This window comes from Centroberyx gerrardi, chromosome 3 (assembly GCF_048128805.1).
Source record: "Centroberyx gerrardi isolate f3 chromosome 3, fCenGer3.hap1.cur.20231027, whole genome shotgun sequence".
NCBI lineage: Eukaryota > Metazoa > Chordata > Actinopteri > Beryciformes > Berycidae > Centroberyx > Centroberyx gerrardi.
In genome coordinates, this window is record NC_135999.1 from 1,443,860 (window position 1) to 1,466,199 (window position 22,340).

Here is a 22,340-nt window from a genome sequence, read left to right on the forward strand (position 1 = left end):
GGGAGGAGAGGAGGGTGAAGGAGGAGAAGAGGTGGGCTGATGAAGAGAGAGATGAAGAGGAGGGCTGATGAAGAGAGAGGGGAAGAGGAGGGTGAAGGAGGAAAAGAGGTGGGCTGATGAAGAGAGAGAGGAAGAGGAGGGCTGATGAAGAGAGAGGGGAAGAGGAGGGTGAAGGAGGAAAAGAGGTGGGCTGATGAAGAGAGAGAGGAAGAGGAGGGCTGATGAAGAGAGAGGGGAAGAGGAGGGTGAAGGAGGAGAAGAGGTGGGCTGATGAAGAGAGGGGAAGAGGAGGGTGAAGGAGGAGAAGAGGTGGGCTGATGAAGAGAGAGGAAGATGAGGGTGAAGGAGAAGAGGTGGGCTGATGAAGAGAGAGAGGAAGAGGAGGGTGAAGGAGGAGAGGTGGGCTGATGAAGAGAGAGAGGAAGAGGAGGGTGAAGGAGGAGAAGAGGGGCTGATGAAGAGAGAGAGGAAGATGAGGGTGAAGGAGGAGAAGAGGTGGGCTGATGAAGAGAGAGAGGAAGAGGAGGGTGAAGGAGGAGAGGTGGGCTGATGAAGAGAGAGAGGAAGAGGAGGGTGAAGGAGGAGAAGAGGTGGGCTGATGAAGAGAGAGGAAGATGAGGGTGAAGGAGAAGAGGTGGGCTGATGAAGAGAGAGAGGAAGAGGAGGGTGAAGGAGGAGAGGTGGGCTGATGAAGAGAGAGAGGAAGAGAAGGGTGAAGGAGAAGAGGTGGGCTGATGAAGAGAGAGAGGAAGAGGAGGGTGAAGGAGGAGAAGAGGTGGGCTGATGAAGAGAGAGAGGAAGAGGAGGGTGAAGGAGGATAAGAGGAGGGGTGATGAAGAGAGAGAGGAAGAGGAGGGTGAAGGAGGAGAAGAGGTGGGCTGATGAAGAGAGAGAGGAAGAGGAGGGTGAAGGAGGATAAGAGGAGGGGTGATGAAGAGAGAGAGGAAGAGGAGGGTGAAGGAGGAGAAGAGGTGGGCTGATGAAGAGAGAGAGGAAGAGGAGGGTGAAGGAGGATAAGAGGTGGGCTGATGAAGAGAGAGAGGAAGAGGAGGGTGAAGGAGGATAAGAGGAGGGGTGATGAAGAGAGAGAGGAAGAGGAGGGTGAAGGAGGAGAAGAGGTGGGCTGATGAAGAGAGAGAGGAAGAGGAGGGCTGATGAAGAGAGAGGGGAAGAGGAGGGTGAAGGATGAGAAGAGGTGGGCTGATGAAGAGAGAGGGGAAGAGGAGGGTGAAGGAGGAGAAGAGGTGGGCTGATGAAGAGAGGGGAAGAGGAGGGTGAAGGATGAGAAGAGGAGGGGTGATGGAGAGGAAGAGGAGGGTGAAGGAGGAAAAGAGGTGGGCTGATGAAGAGAGAGGAAGAGGAGGGTGAAGGAGGAGAAGAGGAGGGGTGATGAAGAGAGAGGAAGAGGAGGGTGAAGGAGAGAGGTGGGCTGATGAAGAGAGAGGAAGAGGAAGGTGAAGGAGGAGAAGAGGTGGGCTGATGAAGAGAGAGAGGAAGAGGAGGGTGAAGGAGGAAAAGGGGCTGATGAAGAGAGAGAGGAAGATGAGGGTGAAGGAGAAGAGGTGGGCTGATGAAGAGAGAGAGGAAGAGGAGGGTGAAGGAGGAGAGGTGGGCTGATGAAGAGAGAGAGGAAGAGGAGGGTGAAGGAGGAGAAGAGGTGGGCTGATGAAGAGAGAGGAAGATGAGGGTGAAGGAGAAGAGGTGGGCTGATGAAGAGAGAGAGGAAGAGGAGGGTGAAGGATGAGAAGAGGTGGGCTGATGAAGAGAGAGAGGAAGAGGAGGGTGAAGGAGGATAAGAGGTGGGCTGATGAAGAGAGAGAGGAAGAGGAGGGTGAAGGAGGATAAGAGGTGGGCTGATGAAGAGAGAGAGGAAGAGGAGGGTGAAGGAGGATAAGAGGAGGGGTGATGAAGAGAGAGAGGAAGAGGAGGGTGAAGGAGGAGAAGAGGTGGGCTGATGAAGAGAGAGAGGAAGAGGAGGGTGAAGGAGGATAAGAGGAGGGGTGATGAAGAGAGAGAGGAAGAGGAGGGTGAAGGAGGAGAAGAGGTGGGCTGATGAAGAGAGAGAGGAAGAGGAGGGCTGATGAAGAGAGAGGGGAAGAGGAGGGTGAAGGATGAGAAGAGGTGGGCTGATGAAGAGAGAGGGGAAGAGGAGGGTGAAGGAGGAGAAGAGGAGGGGTGATGAAGAGAGAGAGGAAGAGGAGGGTGAAGGAGGAGAAGAGGAGGGGTGATGAAGAGAGAGAGGAAGAGGAGGGTGAAGGATGAGAAGAGGAGGGGTGATGAAGAGGAAGGAGCAGGACCAGCTTCAATCATCACTGCTTTTTATTAGACAAAGTGCTGCAGAAAAACAAACAGTTTAGAAACTTCAAACCAGATTATCATCTGACAACATCTGAACTCAGGATCCAAAACCCCAAAACTACAGATACCAGCTGTCAGTCATCCTGCTGCTGCGCTCTGATTGGTCAGAGCAGGACAGTTTTTCTGCTCCCAGGTCTGCAGTTTCCTCCAATCAGAGACACTTTCACATGTGAGCTGTTTCCAACCACAAACTGATGAATTTTATAATCCGGAGGAACGCAGCAACTGTCCAGTCTCATACTGGGAGATGCTGGTCTGGTCTCCATGGTAACCAGCCTTCATCTGGAGTCCTAAAGAAAGCGTCCCGTCCGTCAGGCGTCTCCCGGTCCGTCCCCCTCCGGGTTTTCCTCCAGCAGCTTCTGGATCCGGGCCAGTATGATCTCGTTGGAGCTCCGGCAGTCTTCGGCTCCGTACGGCGGCTGGACCGTCAGCGCCCCGGCCACCCGGAGCGCCTCGCCCTCCTGCTCCACCGGCACCCGGTTCCTCTCGAGCCAGCGCCGGACGCTCTCCCGCCGCCGCCGCGCCTCCTCCGGGTCGAGCCGGGCGGCGCGGCGCGGCAGCAGCACGCCGCGCAGCCGCTCCGCCGTCTGCCGGTCCGCCTCCTGCAGCACCTCCACCTCCTGCACCGCGTGACCCATCACCACCCGCACCGACGCCCCGCCCGCCTCGCCGAAACTCACCAGGACCACGCTGCCGAGGAGACGAGGACACGAGGAGACAAGGAGACAAGTTAGCAAGGATTCAAACCCAGGACACGGTAGGAGCCTGGTAGGATCCTGATCCGGCAGAACACCAGAGGTTCTCCATCCTGGTCCACGAAGGTCCAGCAGTCAGCTGGTTCTCATTCTAACCCAGTGGTTCTCAACCTGGGGGTCGGGACCCTGCAGGGCCGTGTGAAGCACCAGGCCGACCAGCCAGCAGCAGCTCGCTGGTCCACAGCTTCAGAGAGGAGAGACCCCGCGAGCTGCTGCAGGTCTGCTGGACTGAACCTGCAGACTGAGACCTGCAGACTGAACCTGCAGACTGAACCTGCAGACTGAGACCTGCAGACTGCTGGAGCTTCAGGAACCAGGAAGGAGAAACTTTCACCTGCAGTAACATGTCACGTGATGTTTACCTTGCGTCTGCTGTGAATATGACTAATAAACATATTCTTATTATCCTAGTTTAGTATAGTAGTAACGTTAGTATAGTTTAGTAAGTATAGTATAGTTTGTTTACCTGGTGGACACCGGGTCCACGTGAGCAGATATGGTTTAGTACAGTTGGTTTAGTAGGCTATAGTTAGTATAGTTAGTATCTATCTGGCGGACACCGGGTCCACGGTGAGCAGTAGTATAGTGTAGTATAGTTGGAGTATAGTACAGTATCTACAGTATAGTGTAGTGTTATTTTACCTGGCGGACACCGGGTCCACGGTGAGCAGTAGTATAGTTGGAGTATAGTACAGTATCTACAATATAGTTGGAGTATAGTACAGTATCTACAGTATAGTTGGAGTATAGTACAGTATCTACAGTATAGTGTAGTGTTATTTTACCTGGCGGACACCGGGTCCACGGTGAGCAGTAGTATAGTTGGAGTATAGTTGGAGTATAGTACAGTATCTACAGTATAGTTGGAGTATAGTACAGTATCTACAGTATAGTGCAGTGTTATTTTACCTGGCGGACACCGGGTCCACGGTGAGCAGTAGTATAGTTGGAGTATAGTTGGAGTATAGTACAGTATAGTGCAGTGTTATTTTACCTGGCGGACACCGGGTCCACGGTGAGCAGTAGTATAGTTGGAGTATAGTTGGAGTATAGTACAGTATAGTGCAGTGTTATTTTACCTGGCGGACACCGGGTCCACGGTGAGCAGTAGTATAGTTGGAGTATAGTTGGAGTATAGTACAGTATAGTGCAGTGTTATTTTACCTGGCGGACACCGGGTCCACGGTGAGCAGCCAGCCGCGGTGCAGCTGCTCCTCTCGCGCCTTCACCTTCACCTTTTTATTCACGTAGTGGAGCCAGTCCAGCGGACCTAACAGAGGCCATCCGCTCTGCATCATCAGCAGCTCGGGTCAGTTTACTGACAAACTGCAGCAGGGAAAACCTCCGCGGCGCGCGGTGCGTCTCTTAAAACACTCCGGCGGAAATCACGTGATCTCAATAAGCGTTCCTCTTCTTCTTCGTGAGATTTGAAGCAGACTTAATAGACGCGACTGCCCCCTACAGGTAATAAACATAACATACCATGACATAACATTAATCAGGTTGTTGCAGCAGCAAATAGTTACAGGACACAGCAGGGCAAAAATACAAATATAATATCAATTTATCCATTCATTTAGAACTGATTTGTGTTTCTATTGATTGGTTGTTTGCTTCATTATGATCAGACTGGAGGTCAGAGGTCACCTGCTTCATCAGTTTAGTAGAAAAACAGGTTTAGTTTAGAAGGCGGATTTTAGATGATGAATATCAGTGTAATTTATTTCTTACCAGTGGAGGGCAGCAACACACATTAGAGGTCTTGTTTGCCTCGAATATAACAAGTAGAAGAAGAACGCAGACTGTGTCAAGCTACCAGAGATTACACCGGAGGTCAAGAGATTTTCCCTTCAAAATAAGGTAACATACAACATTTTGGATAAAGGTATTTTAATTTACAACAGATTCTTCCACTCATAAACCGTTGCAACACAAAATGTATTTTTGAAAACTTGACCGGAAGTGTTGTTTGTTATTGTTGCTAGCTTGACGCTGCAGTTAGCAGAAGCTACCAGCTAACCTGCTGGCGCTGACCGGGAGGATGTCGAGACACAGCCGGTACGGAGGAGGTAACGGCTCGTTATCCTGTTTAATCCTGTCAGAAACAGGCAGCAGGCGGAGGGAAGGCAGGAAACAGTCAGGAAGTAAAGCAGCAGTCAGGAAGTAAAGCAGCAGTCAGGAAGTAAAGCAGCAGTCAGGAAGTAAAGCAGCAGTCAGGAAGTAAAGCAGCAGTCCGGCTCCAGGTTACCGCTCATGTTAAATGGCGTCTGGGCGGCCGGTTTAGCGTTAAGTCAGTCCTGAGTCAGTGTCTATTTTAACGGTTGATTTCTTTAGCATAGACAACGAATACTTGAATTAAAGAGGTTCAGTACGTTAATGTTAATGTTAGCATGTCCGAGTTCAGACAGAACTGAAGTTAACATGAATGTAACGGCTGCAGCGTTAGCTAACTTAGCTAATAACAGACCCAGTGTCATGTTGACACCATGCATCAATAGACTGTTATGGTATTATTATACTGTATAGCAGTGATTCTCAACCTTTTTCATATCAAGGACTCTAATTTAGTCCACATTAGAGCCACAGACCCCCATTTGATGAGATCTTGTCTCTCGGACCCAAATCTGAGAATATTTTTATTGTCAGATTTGATTTTGTCCAGAACTCCCTGACTGTCTGTGTTGCAGGTAGAGAGATAACAGAGAAACTATCAAAACATCATTCTGCTGCTTTCTCTAAGTTTAACACTTCATCAGTTTGCTGGGGACCCTCTGGAACCCCCTCAGGGACCCCTGGTGGTCCCCGGACCCCACGTTGAGAACCACTGCTGTATAGGACTGTACCTTGCTATGTGTCACATTGCTGTACAACACCATGAAAAAGAAAAAAGATTCAGGAAACTCAGATATCACAAACCAAATATTCTGCCTTTTCTCCCATGTAAACACCGTCCAGATAGAAAATTTGATATTATCTCTGTGGAACCTGTTCTCCACAGAGAGTAAGGTGTATGTGGAACCTGTTCTCCACAGAGAGTAAGGTGTATGTGTGGAACCTGTTCTCCTCCACAGAGAGTAAGGTGTATGTGTGGAACCTGTTCTCCACAGAGAGTAAGGTGTATGTGGAACCTGTTCTCCACAGAGAGTAAGGTGTATGTGGAACCTGTTCTCCTCTACAGAGAGTAAGGTGTATGTGTGGAACCTGTTCTCCACAGAGAGTAAGGTGTATGTGGAACCTGTTCTCCTCTACAGAGAGTAAGGTGTATGTGGAACCTGTTCTCCACAGAGAGTAAGGTGTATGTGGAACCTGTTCTCCACAGAGAGTAAGGTGTATGTGGAACCTGTTCTCCTCCACAGAGAGTAAGGTGTATGTGGAACCTGTTCTCCTCTACAGAGAGTAAGGTGTATGTGGAACCTGTTCTCCTCCACAGAGAGTAAGGTGTATGTGGAACCTGTTCTCCACAGAGAGTAAGGTGTATGTGGAACCTGTTCTCCACAGAGAGTAAGGTGTATGTGGAACCTGTTCTCCACAGAGAGTAAGGTGTATGTGGAACCTGTTCTCCACAGAGAGTAAGGTGTATGTGTGGAACCTGTTCTCCACAGAGAGTAAGGTGTATGTGTGGAACCTGTTCTCCACAGAGAGTAAGGTGTATGTGTGGAACCTGTTCTCCTCTACAGAGAGTAAGGTGTATGTGTGGAACCTGTTCTCCACAGAGAGTAAGGTCTACGTGGGGAACCTGGGCACCGGGGCGGGGAAGGGCGAGCTGGAGCGGGCGTTCGGGTACTACGGGCCGCTGAGGACCGTCTGGATCGCCAGGAACCCTCCGGGCTTCGCCTTCGTGGAGTTTGAAGACCCCAGAGACGCCAAGGACGCCGTCCACGGGTTAGACGGCAAGTCAGTATTGGACCCGGACTCAGCTCTCATGACCTGTTCAGGACGGAGACGCTGTGTTGAAATGAAACTGAAACATGAAACACGCTCAGGTAGAAACAGCTCGTCTCCGCTCTGGTTCTGCTGCTGCTGGAGGTTTAAAGATTAGATATTTTAGAGTCAGTGCTGGGAGATAATTCAGTATAATCTTCCCTCAGTGAATCATATGGTGATGATATGGTGATTTTTGGGAAATCATGACACACAATCCTGCTGTCTGAACTGATGAGAACAGATTTTATTTATAAACTCTGACAAAATGAGGAATGAAACATTATATGGAAAATGTCAGTTTTCTTTGACATCACAGCTAACATTACCATTCAATTCAATGGGATGAACATTAATTTGATTATTATGTGATTTTGCATATATGAGCCATATCCTGATAAATATCAATATAGAAAAAAATGCTGATGATTCGACCATATCACCCAGCTTTATTGATCCTGTGAGGAAATCGGCTCGTTGCAGCAGCAAATATTAACAGGATACAAAGAAAAGTAGAATATAAATAAGAATAGAGTGGGTGGGAGGTTTTAAACACAACTGACAGTTACTGCACTAAAACATAGCAAGCAGAAACATATGAATGAAAAAGTGAACAGCATCATGAAGGTGTGCAAATTAGCAGCAGAACAGAGATGAAGACAACTGGATGCAGAATATGTGCAAAATGAAAATACACCAGAGATATGAAATATAAACAGTATGAAATGAGTGTGACATTATAAAAATATCAACCTGAATATGTAATATTTATCAAACGATATGAATCTGAGGCTATAAACTGAGTTTGCAGTGCCAGCCTCGGCTCTGCGGCAGCTGTATGCGTACCTTGAGCTCGGTGTTGCAGGGTGATCTGCGGCAGTCGGGTCCGGGTCGAGCTGTCCACCGGGATGCCCCGGCGCTCCCGGTACGAGCGCCCCCCCACCCGCCGGCCTTTTGACCCCAACGACAAGTGTTACGAGTGCGGGGAGAAGGGCCACTACGCCTACGACTGCCACCGCTACAGCCGGCGCCGGAGGAGCAGGTAAACACCGCCGCCCCTCCGGTCCGACCGGCCGCTGCTCTGACATCTCTGCTCTGTCTGCAGCTTCACTCATCCAAACCCCTCAGAGATAGAAACTCACTTCCATAAGATCAAACTTTATTGATCCCTGTGGGGAAATCGGGTCGTTGCAGCAGAAAATACTAACAGGATACAGCAAAGAAAACTAGAATATAGATAAAAATAGACCAAATGGCTGTATTTAACACAATCAATACATTTTAGCAACACAAATATCTCAAAATTATTTAACGTTAAGTAGGGATGGGACGAAATATCTCAATACGAAATGTGTCAATCCGTATGTTGTGTCAGGAACATGAATGGTGATATCAGCTCCATGTTATTCTGCTGTCAGGAACATGAATGGTGATATCAGCTCCATGTTATTCTGCTGTCAGGAACATGAATGGTGATATCAGCTCCATGTTATTCTGCTGTAGTAATCACTAATGAGACTCTTGACCATCACAGTTTCACAAGCTCTCCATCCAAATTTCAAATTGACCCACACAAGTCCCATTTGCAGTTTAGTTCCTTGCAGTTAAAACTAGCAGATTCCTGTAATTAAAACACAACCTGTGGAGTTTTGTTGCTCTGATCTTTGGGAGACTGAAGCTCTGCTGACGGTTTGACTGGTTAAAATGTAGCCTGGATGTTAAAGAAATGTTTTCTCTGAACAAATGGTACAGATGTCAGACCTGGCTCAAAAAGTAGTAGCAAATAATCATTAACGTTTGTTTTAAAGCACACGGAGTACCAGATGGGTGGGGTTTACCGCATCAGGACAATTCAGGTGAGCTGCCAGATGGGCTGTGCTTGTCTAAACCTTCTGGCGCTCGCTGTATCGTCCTGTACGGCAAACTCCACCCACCTGGCACCGAGGCAGCATAAAACCAGATACAGTTTGAGCCAGGTCTGCTGGTGTGTTGACAGTTGTTGATGCTACTTTGTCTCTCTGTTTTACTCTAACCGTTGTTGTACAATGTGGATTTACTTCAAATGTGACTGTACGATATTTTTTTAACAATTCACCTGGTCAAAACATTTCAGGTTTCATCGTTTGGTTCAGAGTGTCACGATCCTAAAAGATTTCATGAGGCATCTTGCAAATTCCACACTGTTTCTCCTCGTGTGGCCGATCAGCCGAGCGCCTGCCGCGCCTAGCTGCACCTTACAGATTTCTTAGAGGGCTGCCAGACAGCCAGACCAGCGCCCGGCCCAGTAAATTCGGCCGTCAATTTGGGTTTTGTAACGAGGAAAGACCCGCTGGACCGCGGTCCCTTCTAGAAAAAACGCCTCGCATCTATCAAGTCTCAATCAAGCGATTTGGCTGTCAGTGCGATCATCGTTAGAAATCGAAGGACTCGACTAGATGCAGAGGTCGGCCGGTAGATACTTCTAGATCGTCTAGATCTGCTAGACCTTGGTCCAAAGAGGGTCGACCTGCAAACTTGCAAGGTTTATTTCATTACCAATTAATGTGTTTTTATCTGCATTTCCTTAAGTCCAATGTACTTTTCTGTTCTTTTTCTCTTTACTAGACATCTGAAAGGCCTGTTTTAGGCAGGAAGCATTTAACTCCATCAGCACCTAGTCTGACCTTACTACCATTGCATGTGTAATGTTAAACTAGCTACCTGCTGTCTGTCTTAGTATAGAGCCAGTATCAGAGTTACAGAGGCAGTCTAACTCTGTTTGTGTTGAGCTGGTTCGGTCTGGATCTGATATTCTTCTCCCGGTTTGGTTTGGGTCCAGGTCCGGGTCTCACTCCAGGTCCCGTGGGAGGCGGTACTCCCGCAGCAGGAGTCGCAGCAGGAGCCGAGGGAGGAGGTGAGGAGTCCCGGTGTTCCTCAGGGCGCGATTCCTGGACCCCAAATGTTTTAGAAGATGAGCTTAACTGATCTGCGGGGGGACTCTGATCACTGCAGTGGAAAAGAATAGGATCCAGATAACTTTATATTATTTTAAATGACAATGAGTTCTTCACCAGTTATGTGGTCCTGAAAAATTTGTCCATTATTAAAACTATGCTACATTGGGCCAAAAATGTGCGCTTCTCAAAGACATTACGAAGGGTATTTCACTAAGAGTGTATGATAATGAATATATGATGATGACCTCCTCCTGTCCAGGTCCAGATCCTTCTCTCCTCGTCGCTCCCGCTCAGTTTCTCCCAGAAGATCTCGATCCAAAACCCCCAAGAGGTCCAGGTGAGATACCCGACACCACATATTCTCTACTTTATCAGAAAATGCTTTTATTTAACAGAAAGGTATCAATGTATTGTTTTAGAAAAGATATTGATTTTGTAGAATCAGAGAATCTGGTGTGGAAATATTTGCAGACCTGGTTGTGATCCTGGTTCTGTTCATCTCTCCAGATCCAGATCCAGATCCAGATCCAGGTCTGGGTCTCGAGCCCGCAGCAGGTGTGTGCTACTGTGTTGTTTTAATACAAAGATAGTTTTACCAGTTATGGCAGAAGTCTGTACAAGCATCAAGGCAAAAAGTGCTTTACAGGACTGTCAGGTGACATCACACACCCCCGGCGGCCATCTTGGAGGTCCTCAGCTCTGAACAGCTGACTGTGTTTCTGTCGTCTCAACAGAATTGAACAGACGGTTAATTTCTGTCTGTTTCTGACTGAACTGATCATTTCATCACTGATCCATCTGATTGATTTAGTGTTTAGATAATGTCAGCTTGTTAGCTAGCTAACCATAGCATCTGGTCAGCTAACATCACTGTCTTGTTGTTAACACATCTGATTAGCACACTAGCTAACGTAGCAGCCTGGTAGCTAGTGTTGGTTGTGTTTTGATGAACATCAGTGGCCTAGCTAAGTGACTCGGACCGTCCTGACCATGTGAAGTGGGTGTGACCTGACGGGACTCGTGTCTCCTCAGGTCTGGATCGATGGGCCGCTCCAAGTCCGGATCTGCAGCTAGAAGGTGAGTCGACTCAGCTGAAAACACAAACTGATTATCAAACCATCTTTACTCTGCGTCTGTCACCATGCAGGAAGTTTAGATGCTAGCGCTGTATGTAGAGTCAGTGTAACAGGCAGCCAATAAGGAGCCTGTTTGATACAGAGCCATTGTTTTGTTTTGATTTGATTGGCTTACGAGCAGAGAGAGTGTACGGTGGCCAGCAGGGACAAAGTTTGGGAACAGACAAAGACCAAAGACTGAATATAACTGAGACAGTCAGATGCTATGGTCTCTGAAGGTTAGCAGCAGTGTGGCGAGACGCTGAGTGATTTCTCCACCAGACACACAGAGTCTCCAGGTGCTGCAGGGTGCTGCAGGGTGCTGCAGGGTGCTGCAGGGTACTGCAGGGTGCTGCGGGGCGCTGCGGGGCGCTGCAGGGTGCTGCAGGGTACTGCAGGGTGCTGCGGGGCGCTGCGGGGCGCTGCAGGGTACTGCGGGGCGCTGCAGGGTGCTGCAGGGTGCTGCGGGGTACTGCGGGGTGCTGCGGGGCGCTGCAGGGCGCTGCGGGGTGCTGCGGGGTACTGCGGGGTGCTGCGGGGCGCTGCAGGGCGCTGCAGGGCGCTGTAGGGTGCTGCGGGGCGCTGCACATCTAACAGAGTTAGATCCCAGATGAAACACTTTCACTGTCAGACTGAAGCTTTTCTGGAACCGACTTCCCCAAGAAGACAAACTACTGAAACATAATAAACTTTGTGTAGCGCAAAGTGCTTCAACAATCAAACATCAAACTCACAAAATACATCAAGAAGAGTAAATCAAGAAGGCAGCCCTTGATAAAAGGATTAAAGGATAAAATGACAGTAAATCTAACAGGATAAAAGACGTTAAAGCAGCAATATGAAGGTAAAGTCTGTGAAGCGTCTTTAGACATTTTTAAATTGTTGTTTACATTCTAGCAGCCAATGGCATCGCTAGAAAGATTTGTGTCTCAGAAATAAACAGAATTCTGCACAGTCAGACTTTGTTGTCACTGAACTTTTATTACATTTACCTCTCTCTCTCTCTCTCTCTCGCTCTCTCTCTCTCTCTGTCTGTCTCTCTCTCTCTGTCTCTGTCTCTCTCTCTCTCTGTCTCTCTCTCTGTCTCTCTCTCTCTCTGTCTCTCTCTCTCTGTCTCTCTGTGTCTCTCTCTCTCTCTCTCTCTCTCTCTCTCTCTCTCTCTCTGTCTCTCTCTCTCTGTCTCTCTGTGTCTCTCTCTCTCTCTCGCTCTCTCTCTCTCTCTGTCTCTCTCTCTGTCTCTCTCTCTGTCTCTCTCTCTGTCTCTCTCTCTCTCTGTCTCTCTCTCTCTCTCTCTCTGTCTCTCTGTGTCTCTCTCTCTCTCTCTCTCTCTCTCTCTCTCTCTCTCTCTCTCTTCACAGTGAGAGTCCAGACAGACGATTGATCAGCTGAAGGTTTCTTCTTCGTTTCTTTCCGAAAGTCTGAATTATTATTTTTATTTTTATTGAACAGATTTAGTTGTTGACTTGTTTTTGTACCAACTGAACTGTGTTCTCTGTCTGCGAGGTTCAAATCACAGAGAAATATTATATTATATTATTATTAATATTATTCTTGCTCTTCCAGCCTGTGTGTGTTGTGAGTCAGGATTCAGATATTTAAAGTTGAGCTTTTTGTAAAGTGAAAAACTGAATAAAGTTTTTCCTGACTGCAGTTCTGTTGTCTGCCTGCAGGCGGCGCTGTGGGAAAACATTTTCTCTTCATATTTCACTTCTTCTTGTGTTTTTCCTGATCATATTGTAAGAGTCACATTCACACACACTGGCATGTTGCACTGATCCGTCTCTGAAAGCATCATAAATAAATATTTGTGACATTTTTTTTTACTTAGTCTTTTCATTTTTTCAGACTCCCAGCAGACACACATCAGATCACATCACATCACATCACATAGTCCTGAAAGTGCTTAAAGTTCTTGAATTTAACTTTTTAAAATGTTAGTACTGGAATACCTGGAAAATAAGCCTGTTATGTGGGAAGTGTTGAAAAAGACCTAGAAAAGAAGAGCAGTGTATTCTGGGAAATAAGCCTGAACCTGTGATGTAAAGCTCAGAGCGGTTTACAGAAATGTTTCTCTTGTGAAGTTCTTATGAACAGAAACTGCTGGAAGACGTCACTGAGAGTCCTTGGATTTTATTTAATGTCTGTATGAATCCTGCATACGACACATTTTTATAAAACCTCCTCAGTTCTCAGCAGGAAGACTGGATGAACTAAATTAGATTTGATTTAGATAAAAACTTTATTGATCCCCGAAGGGAAATGATGTCATCACAGCAGCAGAGAACAGGATGGAGATACGAATCTTAATGAGCGACACCGAAGCCCAATCAGCTCCTGATGAAATGACAATAAAGAGTGGAAGTGAACCGAATGAGACAAAACAACAAGGAGACACGGCTCACATGTCGACCCAGAGCTGTGACCAAGTCAACTTCACTCCAGTCCCAAGTCCGTCTCAAGTCTTCAGTCCCAAGTCCCAAGTCAGTCTCAAGTCAAGTCTCAAGTCAGTCTCAAGTCAAGTCTCAAGTCTCAAGTCAGTCTCAAGTCTTCAGTCCCAAGTCCCAAGTCAGTCTCAAGTCAAGTCTCAAGTCGGTCTCAAGTCAAGTCTCAAGTCTCAAGTCAGTCTCAAGTCTTCAGTCCCAAGTCCCAAGTCAGTCTCAAGTCAAGTCTCAAGTCAGTCTCAAGTCTTCAGTCTCAAGTCCGTCTCAAGTCTTCAGTCTCAAGTCTCAAGTCTCAAGTCAGTCTCAAGTCAAGTCTCAAGTCAGTCTCAAGTCAAGTCTCAAGTCAGTCTCAAGTCAAGTCTCAAGTCAGTCTCAAGTCTTCAGTCTCAAGTCCGTCTCAAGTCTCAAGTCCGTCTCAAGTCTTCAGTCTCAAGTCTCAAGTCTCAAGTCTCAAGTCAGTCTCAAGTCTTCAGTCTCAAGTCTCAAGTCAAGTCTCAAGTCTCAAGTCAGTCTCAAGTCTTCAGTCTCAAGTCTCAAGTCAGTCTTAAGTCTTCAGTCTCAAGTCTCAAGTCAAGTCTCAAGTCAAGTCTCAAGTCTAAATGTAGAACAGCAAGTCAAGTCAGAACAAATCAAGAGTCCAGTATCAATTTAATATCTTGATCTGAGTAGAAGCCCAAATTATATGCGCTGAAGTGTTCAGCTTGTTGACTTTGAAAATCCTGCATTGAACGTAGACTGCCAGAGAGGATTATGGGAAACCCCGTTCATTTTCCCTACGGAGAAATCACTGTGGAACAGGAATTCCATATTTGGGCTTGTGGGCGTCTGACTTGTGTCTGTGTTCTGTGTCTGTGTTCTGTGTCTGTGTTCTGTGTCTGTGTCTGTGTCTGTGTTCTGTGTCTGTGTCTGTGTCTGTGTTCTGTGTCTGTGTTCTGTGTCTGTGTTCTGTGTCTGTGTCTGTGTTCTGTGTCTGTGTCTGTGTTCTGTGTCTGTGTTCTGTGTCTGTGTTCTGTGTCTGTGTCTGTGTTCTGTGTCTGTGTTCTGTGTCTGTGTCTGTGTTCTGTGTCTGTGTCTGTGTTCTGTGTCTGTGTTCTGTGTCTGTGTTCTGTGTCTGTGTTCTGTGTCTGTGTTCTGTGTCTGTGTTCTGTGTCTGTGTCTGTGTTCTGTGTCTGTGTCTGTGTCCTGTGTCTGTGTTCTGTGTCTGTGTCTGTGGCGTCTTGCAGTCGGTCGTTTCTTTCACAAGCAGCTCAGCTTCTGTCTGTCCAGACAGAGAAGTCACATTTGGACGTCTTGTTGGCGCTTAAGGCTCTGCTGCTGCAGCCATGGCAACACTTCCATAAACAGTGGTAACCATGGTAATGACATGAAGGTCATGGGTCAGAGGCTTGCGCGTGCCCAATAGCGGAGATTTCACCATTGTCCTATATTTTTTGTGTATCAGTGCGGATGGGATTTTTTTTTTAAAGCGGCCTGGAAGCGCTGAGTGGACGGAAACACAAACGACACGAGAATCTGTTTTCAGATGGATCCGGATTACTCTGCAGAGCGTCCGACCTGCCTCACACTCATCTCCAGCTGCATCACCTCTCCAGTCCCTGCTTCCTGTTCTGCATTGCTTTCCTCACAGAACTTGAGTGGATTGAATGGATCCATTCAAGTGCCGTGGTTTTCCTCATCATGACATCCGGTGCAGGACTGGCTGGACTCCGGTCCGTCCGTCACGCTCAGCGTCTCAGACGCCGCGGATCAGATTTGGACGAAACTCAAAGCAACGATGCGTCTCATCGCTCCGTTCCAGCATTTTTAAAATGACACTGATTGGCCTGAGGGCGGCGCTACAGCGTTTGTTTACTTGTCTCTGATTGGCCCAGGCTGCATCATTCGTGAGCGACGACATGTTCACTTGTTTTGAAGTGTGGAGCGCAGCGGGGAGACGCTGCGGCGCCGCCCGCAGGCCAATCAGTGAACAGAGCGATGAGACGCTTCATTCACAGAACTTTAGTCAAAACCCAATCAGTGGCGTCTGAGATGTTGCGTGACGGACAGACTGAGGCTGATCCTCAGTCACGCTCCATCATCTGCTCACAACATTTGGGGGGAATGACGCGTCTCATTCAGCTTCAGAATGACTCTGATTGGTCCAAGAGGAAACTACAGTAAAAACAAGGAGACAGATTTGTTCCTGATTCCAGACAGGAGGAAACGTGTTTACCGTTTCCTTGTTTCTGTATTAATATGTAATATAATCTGTAATCCATCTGACCCTGACCTCTGACCTTGACCTCTGACCTCCCTGTGCAGGGGGCAACAGAAAAGACTCCCCTCACATTATTATTATTATCAATAAACTTAAATCTCTGTGTGCAGACATGTGACTAAAACGTGTCTCACACACTGTCCTGATTTAACAAGGACAGCGCTCTGATCGCTGTGGTTTCCCATAATGCAACACAAGTTGCTTATCATGAATGTGTGTGTGAGAGTGAGAAACAGGAAGAATGACTGTGATTTAAAGCACAGTTAACTGACAGTCTGATGAAACTCAACCTCAGATCTGCAGCAGGAAGCGAACAGATGATGACATCACCGCTCCACATCTTCCTCCTGTTCCATCAAATCCCTCAAAACACTGTAACGCTCTCAAGAAAGAGAGTGAGAAAATGTTTCAGGATGTAAAACATCAGCGGTAAACGTCAGGTTTTGGTGTCAGTCCCTCAGAATCAAAGAGCGAGGGCTTCTTTCTAGAGCCGCCATTTTGCACCGAGAGACGTTCAACAATCATACAGGGAGAAATCCATCGTAGAAGAGGAGAGAGACCAGTTTCTCCACCACAGGAGCAGGAGAGAGACCAGTTTCTCCACCACAGGAGCAGGAGAGAGACCAGCATGCACTGCAAGAGCAGGAGAGAGACCAGCATGCACTGCAGCAGAGAGACAGGTTGGGTTTGAGGAAGGAGATTATTCATTTTTCAACTATCTCTATCTGTCTCTCCACCTACATGTTAACAGTCTTCTCTATGGGTTGTTGAAAGGCATTCTGGGAATCAGAAATCACTAACTGAAGCAGGTTGAGGCAAAGTGGGTTCACCAAAAAATTTAATTACAACAAGAAGATTTACATATTTACATATGAGCAAGATAAAAATCTTAGAGTCCTTGGTTCATGCAGATGCATATAACCAGATTTTCAAAAAATATATGTGACTGTGTCTTCAATAATGTTACTGTATTTAAACAAATTAATAATAATGATATTCCATAATGAGGTTCACTGTCATCAGTCATCTGTCAGAGCAGGAGTCACTTTTTATAAATGGATCTGTCATTTTGGAGGGAAACTCTTCATATCTATAACTAGATCTACAGAACAGGCCGAGAGAGAGAGAGAGAGAGAGACAGTGAGAGAGAGAGAGAGAGAGAGAGACAGTGACAGTGAGAGAGAGAGAGAGCTGCTGCACATGGAGGCGTGTCGGCGGATGACACCAAAGATCGTCTATTTAAAAGATGAAGCACTCCACACAAAAAAAAAACACAACTTCCACCCTCTGGTCTATAAAAGTCAGTCTTAACCCTCAGCTGTTACCATGGATCTGCTACAGACCTGAAGCAGAAACTACTCGTCACAAACAAAGATACATTTTATCTTTGGATATTAAAGCTGCTCTAGTCCAGACTTGACTGTAAAATATTAAAGCAGCTCCAGTCCATATTTTGCTGTAAATCTGCAGCGTCTTCTCAGTGTAAACAGGAAGTGATGCTGCATCCGAGCAGAGCGTCCCACAAGAGCTTATGGAGGTTTTTGGCCTCAGCAGCTAATTTCACTTCTTCTAATGTGTGTCCTTATGGAGATTTTCAAAATAATAGTGTCATTAACAGATAAAACACAGGGTTGTTTTCCTAGTGATTGACAGGTCGTTGATTACGGGCCAATAGCAGGCGGAGCTGCGGCTCTGCAGACGACCCAAACTCCGCCCCCTCCACCTTGGCTCCGCCCTTTGCCTCTCTCTGGCTGCTCCGGCTCCAAAAAATGCCAACATAGCGGCGACCGTAAACACAAACTTGTGGCTTCAAAACCCTTCAGAAGCCAACAGGTGATGTCGATCACTACTCCATCTGTGGTCTCATCCTCACTGACTGAGACGCTGTAGATTCTCCCTGTTTGTCCAAATGAAATTCTGCTGTCAGTTTGCTCACTGGTGGGAAATCCGCTCTGTCTAGGAAACGCTGGAAAGGCTGCAGCTGCAGTAGTTGCAGAAGCAAAAGTTTGGGTGTGGGAAACAATTTGGCGACTCGGGAGGGGAAGCAGGACACGCTGACCTCGACTGGGGATTCTGTCGGAAGATGGAAGGATCTCACTTTGAGGAACTCGGTTTGAGGAACTCCATAGACACGCCCTCTGTTCAGGAGGCGGAGCTGGAAGATCCTGTAGGGTCAGAGTCCATCTCCTTGTCAGAGGTCAGAGGTCACTGGGTCGTCAGATGGCTCCTCAGTGGCGAGGCACCAGGAGCGGACGAGATCCGTCCTGAATTGCTGAAGGCTGCTCTGGATGTTGCTGGCTGGTGTTACTGTTGCTGTCGTGGTTGACACGTCTCTTCAGTGTCGCATTGATTTCGGGAACAATGCCCTCGGATTGACAGACGGGTGTGTTGACCCCATTTTCGAAAAAGGGGACTGGAGGGTTTGTTCCAACTATCGTGGAACCACACTGCTCAACCTCCTGGGGAACACCTCGACCCAGGAGTCGAAGAGACTCCGGACGATGGTTGAACCTCAGATTCAGGAGGAACAATGCGGATTCTGTCCTGTCTGTGGAACAGTGAACCTGCTTTTTATCCTCAGAGATGAGCGAGGGGTCATGGGAATTTGCTAATCCAGTCTACATGTGTTTTGAGGAGTTAGAAAAGGCTCATGACTGTTTTCCCCGAGGTATCCTGTGGTAGATGCTGTGGCAGGATGGGGTGCCGGGTCGCTGCTGGGAGCCGTTCAGTCCCTGTTCGCTTGAAGCAGGAGCTGTGTCTGCATGCTGCTTCAAGGCATCAGACTCCAACAAGATGCTGCTGGTCTCTCCTGTTTGTGTCTTCATGGACAGATCAAGGAGCAGCCGGTCTGCAGAGAGTCCAGTTCAGTGACATTAGGGTGGATCTTTGCTGTTTGAGGATGATGCCGTCCTTCTGGCTTCACCACACTGTGATCTCTGATGGGAACTGGAGGAGCATCAAGTCTGAGCTCGTGGTTCTGTCCTGCAAAAAATGTGACCCGTCCCATCCAGGCGAGAGGGAGCAGCTGCCCCGGTGGAGGAGTTCAGGTCTCTCAGTCTGACTCAGCAGTGAGGGGGAGAAGCAGCATGAGACTGACTGCAGGTCAGCTCCTCATCATCAGACTGAGGAGGAGAGAGAGCCGAGCCACAAAGAAAACTCTGATTTACTGATCGATCTTCACTCAGACTCTCGCTGCGGTCAGGAGCTCAGTAGAGACCGAAGCACTGAGATCACAGAGATGCGGTTCCTCTGCAGGGCGGCAGGCCTCGTGACGGGGGGCAGCTCAGAGCAGCCAGGTGAGGTTCAGGATCCCCCCAAACATTCATTCCATCTATGTAAACCAAACAAATTTTAAATGATATCAAATGTAAGCAGCATTGTAAACCCAAATATATTGACTAGTCATCAGGTTAGGAGCTGATTATTTATCCATTTTGCCAATGGCAGCAGTGGCACAGACAGGCCCTCTAATCCTATCTAATCCAATCTAATCTAGCCTAATCTAATCTATTCTAATCTTATCTAATCGAATCGAATGTAATATAATCTAATTTAATCTACTGTAATCTACTCGAACATTATCAAATCGAATTGAATTTAATCAAATCTAGTATCTAGCCTACTTATTTTTAATACCAATACATTGAGAGCAGACTCTGGTCTGCATTCTATTTTTTTCCTGAAATAGAGACAGAGTGAGAGGTCTTTAGTTTTTCCTCTCTCTGGAGCCGCTCTGCCGGCAGGAGCGTCGCATCAGACAGAGACCGGTTCAGACTGTGGCAGGACCCGGTACCGTTCAGCTCTGTTCTACCGGAGATCGGTGTGTTTATCCGCCACGTCTGTGATGGAGGAGCATGGAGGAGATGAAGGTGGAGGAGGAGGAGGAGGAGGAGGAGGAGGAGGAGGAGGGGGAGGTGGGGGATACCACCGGGCGGCCAAGCGGCTCAGGACGGAGGAGGAGGCCGGGGGAGAGGAGCTGGAGGACGGGGAGGAGGAGGAAGACTCCGCCGGGGAGGAGGCAGCGGGGAGCGGAGGAACCGAGAGCCGGAGCCGCTGGCCCGGACGGAAGGTAGGAGGATTTATCTCTGTTTAATAGTGCTGTGTAATAAAAATATAGTAGACAAATATAACATTCAACCCACATATTTAATTAAAATGAAGCAAGGTGGAAGATATAAAGGAAATAAACAACGACAGAAAAACTAAGTCAGAGGAAGAGACGGTTTGGACGGCAGGAGGAATCACAGATGGAGTTTCAAACTTACTTGTATTGTCAGATTAACATTTCTTTCTGAAATTGCTTTGTTGATATCAAATAGTATTAGAGTATCATTTAAATAGTGATTCAACAAGACATAGAGTCAGAAACAGATCAGTGTTCATTAGGAATGAAGCTTCTGCAGCCGGAAACATTCTGATCTGAAAACTTATTTCAACAATGATAATCATTCAGTGTTTTCATATGAAACCTCTATCAGATAGATAGATAGATAGATAGATAGATAGATAGATAGATAGAGTTTATCACATTTTATGTGCTATGTGTTATCTTTCTGACATAAATTCATAGTCTTCATCACACATATCAACCTGATGTAAGTTATGAAGTTCGGCTGTTGAGGAAAAAAACAAAATTACTGCTTTTCCCAAATGAAAACTCATTCTAATATTCCTGTAACATTCATACAGGGACTTCTAGTGTGTGTGGTGTTCAGTAGTGAGTTTAGTGACCTGATGGTACTTGATGGTGTTTTTTTAACTCCTATAATATTACTACAATATTCCTATAGGATACTGCAGTTAGATAGTAGGCTAGTATGTACAGTATCCTTCTAAACTCTGTTATAGCATAACTGTGCTTCTGTTTGTGTAACTGAGTTTGTTTCTGGAGGTCAAACGGGTTCATCTGCAGCTGCTGACAGACAGGCTGATGTTGACGTCACAGCAGGCTCTTCTTCTTCTGTCCAGCAGCAGATGCAGATGCATAAGATGCAGGTTCCTCTTGATGTCAGATACTGAACACCTGACATGACTTGATGGAAATGGTCAAAAGCTAAAGATATTGAATCATCACAAAATATCAGCTATTATCTGTATCGGCCTTCCAAAACCAGTATAGTCAAACTCTAGTTTAAACTTCATGTCATTCTACACAAACACATTGCTTCATCACAATTTTGTACAGACATTTTAGTCAGATTTTATTATTATTATTATTATTATTAGTAGTAGTAGTAGTAGTAGTAGTAGTAGTAGTATTCTGTCTAATCCCTGCTCTAGGCTCAGTTTAAAGTCTAACTCTCTGTCTGGCTCCTCGTCTCTCTGACTCCTCAGTCTGAAGTCTTTAACTTTGTTTCCACTAATGTGATTTTAAATTAAGAGTCTCCGACTGTCTGGTGACTAGAAACCGTTTTCCTCTGAGTTATTCTTCACTCTGGAGAACAGAATCCATCTGAAGGATTCCTGTCTGTCTTTACCAAACCAGACAGACGAACACCAGGTTCAGGTCAGAATCCAAGACGTTTGCCTCTAACTCTCCGTCTGTTCTCTCTCTCTCTCTCTAACTCTCTCTCTCTCTCTCTCTCTCTCTCTAACTCTACACTGATCCAACCTGTATCAGTTCATGAAGCTTCTCCACTGTCTGTTCTAAACAGCCGGTGTCTGGTAGCTCTTTCCTGCCCTGGGTCCTTAAGGAGGTTCCATGGGTCCTTAAGGAGATTCCATGGGTCCTTCAGGAGGTCCCATGGGTCCTTAAGGAGGTTCCATGGGTCCTTAAGGAGGTTCCATGGGTCCTTAAGGAGATTCCATGGGTCCTTAAGGAGGTTCCATGGGTCCTTAAGGACATTTCCAGGGGTCCTTAAGGACATTCTGGGGTCCTTAAGGAAGTTCAAGAAGTCCTTGAGATGGTTCTGTGGGTCCTTGAGGAGGTTCTAGAAATCTTTGAGGAGGTTCTAGAAATCTTTGAGGAGTTTCCATTGGTCCTTGAGGAGTTTCTAGTAGTCCTTAAGAAGGTTCTGCAGGTCCTCGAGGAGGTTGTAGTAGTCATTGAGGAGGTTCTAGTAGTCCTTGAGGAGGTTGTAGTAGTCCTTAAGAATGTTCTGCAGGTCATTGAGGAGGTTCTAGTAGTCCTTGAGGAGGTTGTAGTAGTCCTTAAGAATGTTTTGCAGGTCCTTGAGGAGGTTCTAGTAGTCCTTGAGGAGGTTCTAATAGTCCTTAAGAAGGTTCTGCAGGTCCTTGAGGAGATTCTAGGAAAATAAGGACTAGTGGAACGTCAGTATTATTTCTCTCCTTAGAAGTCGGTGTGATGAGAGAAAGTGGGACAGCTGTTCTCTCTGTAGAGAGTTATGTAACGCTGCGTAACAAAACCTTCTCAGACGGAGCGTTTCCAGACCAAATCCTGTCTGACGGGTCTGTGGACTGTTGATCTGTTTATCTGTTTATCTGTTTATCTGTTTATCTATTTATCTGTTTTTCTGTTTTTCTGTTTATCTGTTTGGAGTCCTGTACATGAAAAGTTTGGGAAGCTTGTTTTTCCAAGTGTCTGAAAATATAATTCA

General features: G+C 46.9%; 3 protein-coding genes across 5 annotated transcripts in view; 2 read left to right on the forward strand and 1 right to left on the reverse strand.

The window, feature by feature from the left end:
- Positions 1 to 2,305: 2,305 nt before the first annotated feature.
- gemin6 (gem (nuclear organelle) associated protein 6) lies at positions 2,306 to 4,493 on the reverse strand. 2 transcript variants are annotated; one of them, XR_013504288.1, is made up of 3 exons: positions 4,278 to 4,493; positions 2,421 to 3,048; positions 2,306 to 2,389 (listed from the first exon to the last, which is right to left on the reverse strand). XR_013504288.1 is itself a non-coding variant. In XM_071898791.2 (2 exons), the coding sequence occupies exons 1-2, from the start codon at positions 4,409 to 4,411 to the stop codon at positions 2,670 to 2,672; spliced, it is 513 nt and encodes a 170-aa protein (XP_071754892.1). In that variant the 5' UTR covers positions 4,412 to 4,493; the 3' UTR covers positions 2,306 to 2,669. The 2 variants fall into 2 exon arrangements, 1 of the variants encoding a protein (XP_071754892.1); XM_071898791.2 differs by having other exon boundaries at positions 2,306 to 3,048.
- A 638-nt stretch (positions 4,494 to 5,131) lies between these two features.
- Positions 5,132 to 12,908, forward strand: srsf7b (serine and arginine rich splicing factor 7b). Of its 2 annotated transcripts, none has more exons than XM_078282756.1 (8): positions 5,132 to 5,182; positions 6,827 to 7,007; positions 7,900 to 8,076; positions 9,853 to 9,927; positions 10,230 to 10,307; positions 10,478 to 10,525; positions 11,003 to 11,047; positions 12,444 to 12,908. In XM_078282756.1, exons 1-8 carry the CDS (start codon positions 5,155 to 5,157, stop codon positions 12,472 to 12,474), a joined length of 663 nt encoding a protein of 220 aa, XP_078138882.1. In that variant the 5' UTR covers positions 5,132 to 5,154; the 3' UTR covers positions 12,475 to 12,908. The 2 variants fall into 2 exon arrangements, with proteins under 2 accessions (XP_078138882.1, XP_078138883.1); XM_078282757.1 differs by having other exon boundaries at positions 6,827 to 6,995.
- Positions 12,909 to 19,752: 6,844 nt separating this feature from the next.
- hnrnpll (heterogeneous nuclear ribonucleoprotein L like) overlaps positions 19,753 to 22,340 on the forward strand; it is a 29,705-nt gene continuing 27,117 nt past the window's right edge. The window contains 1 exon segment of the mRNA XM_078282092.1: positions 19,753 to 19,852. The gene's annotated coding sequence lies outside the window, so the exon portion shown is untranslated.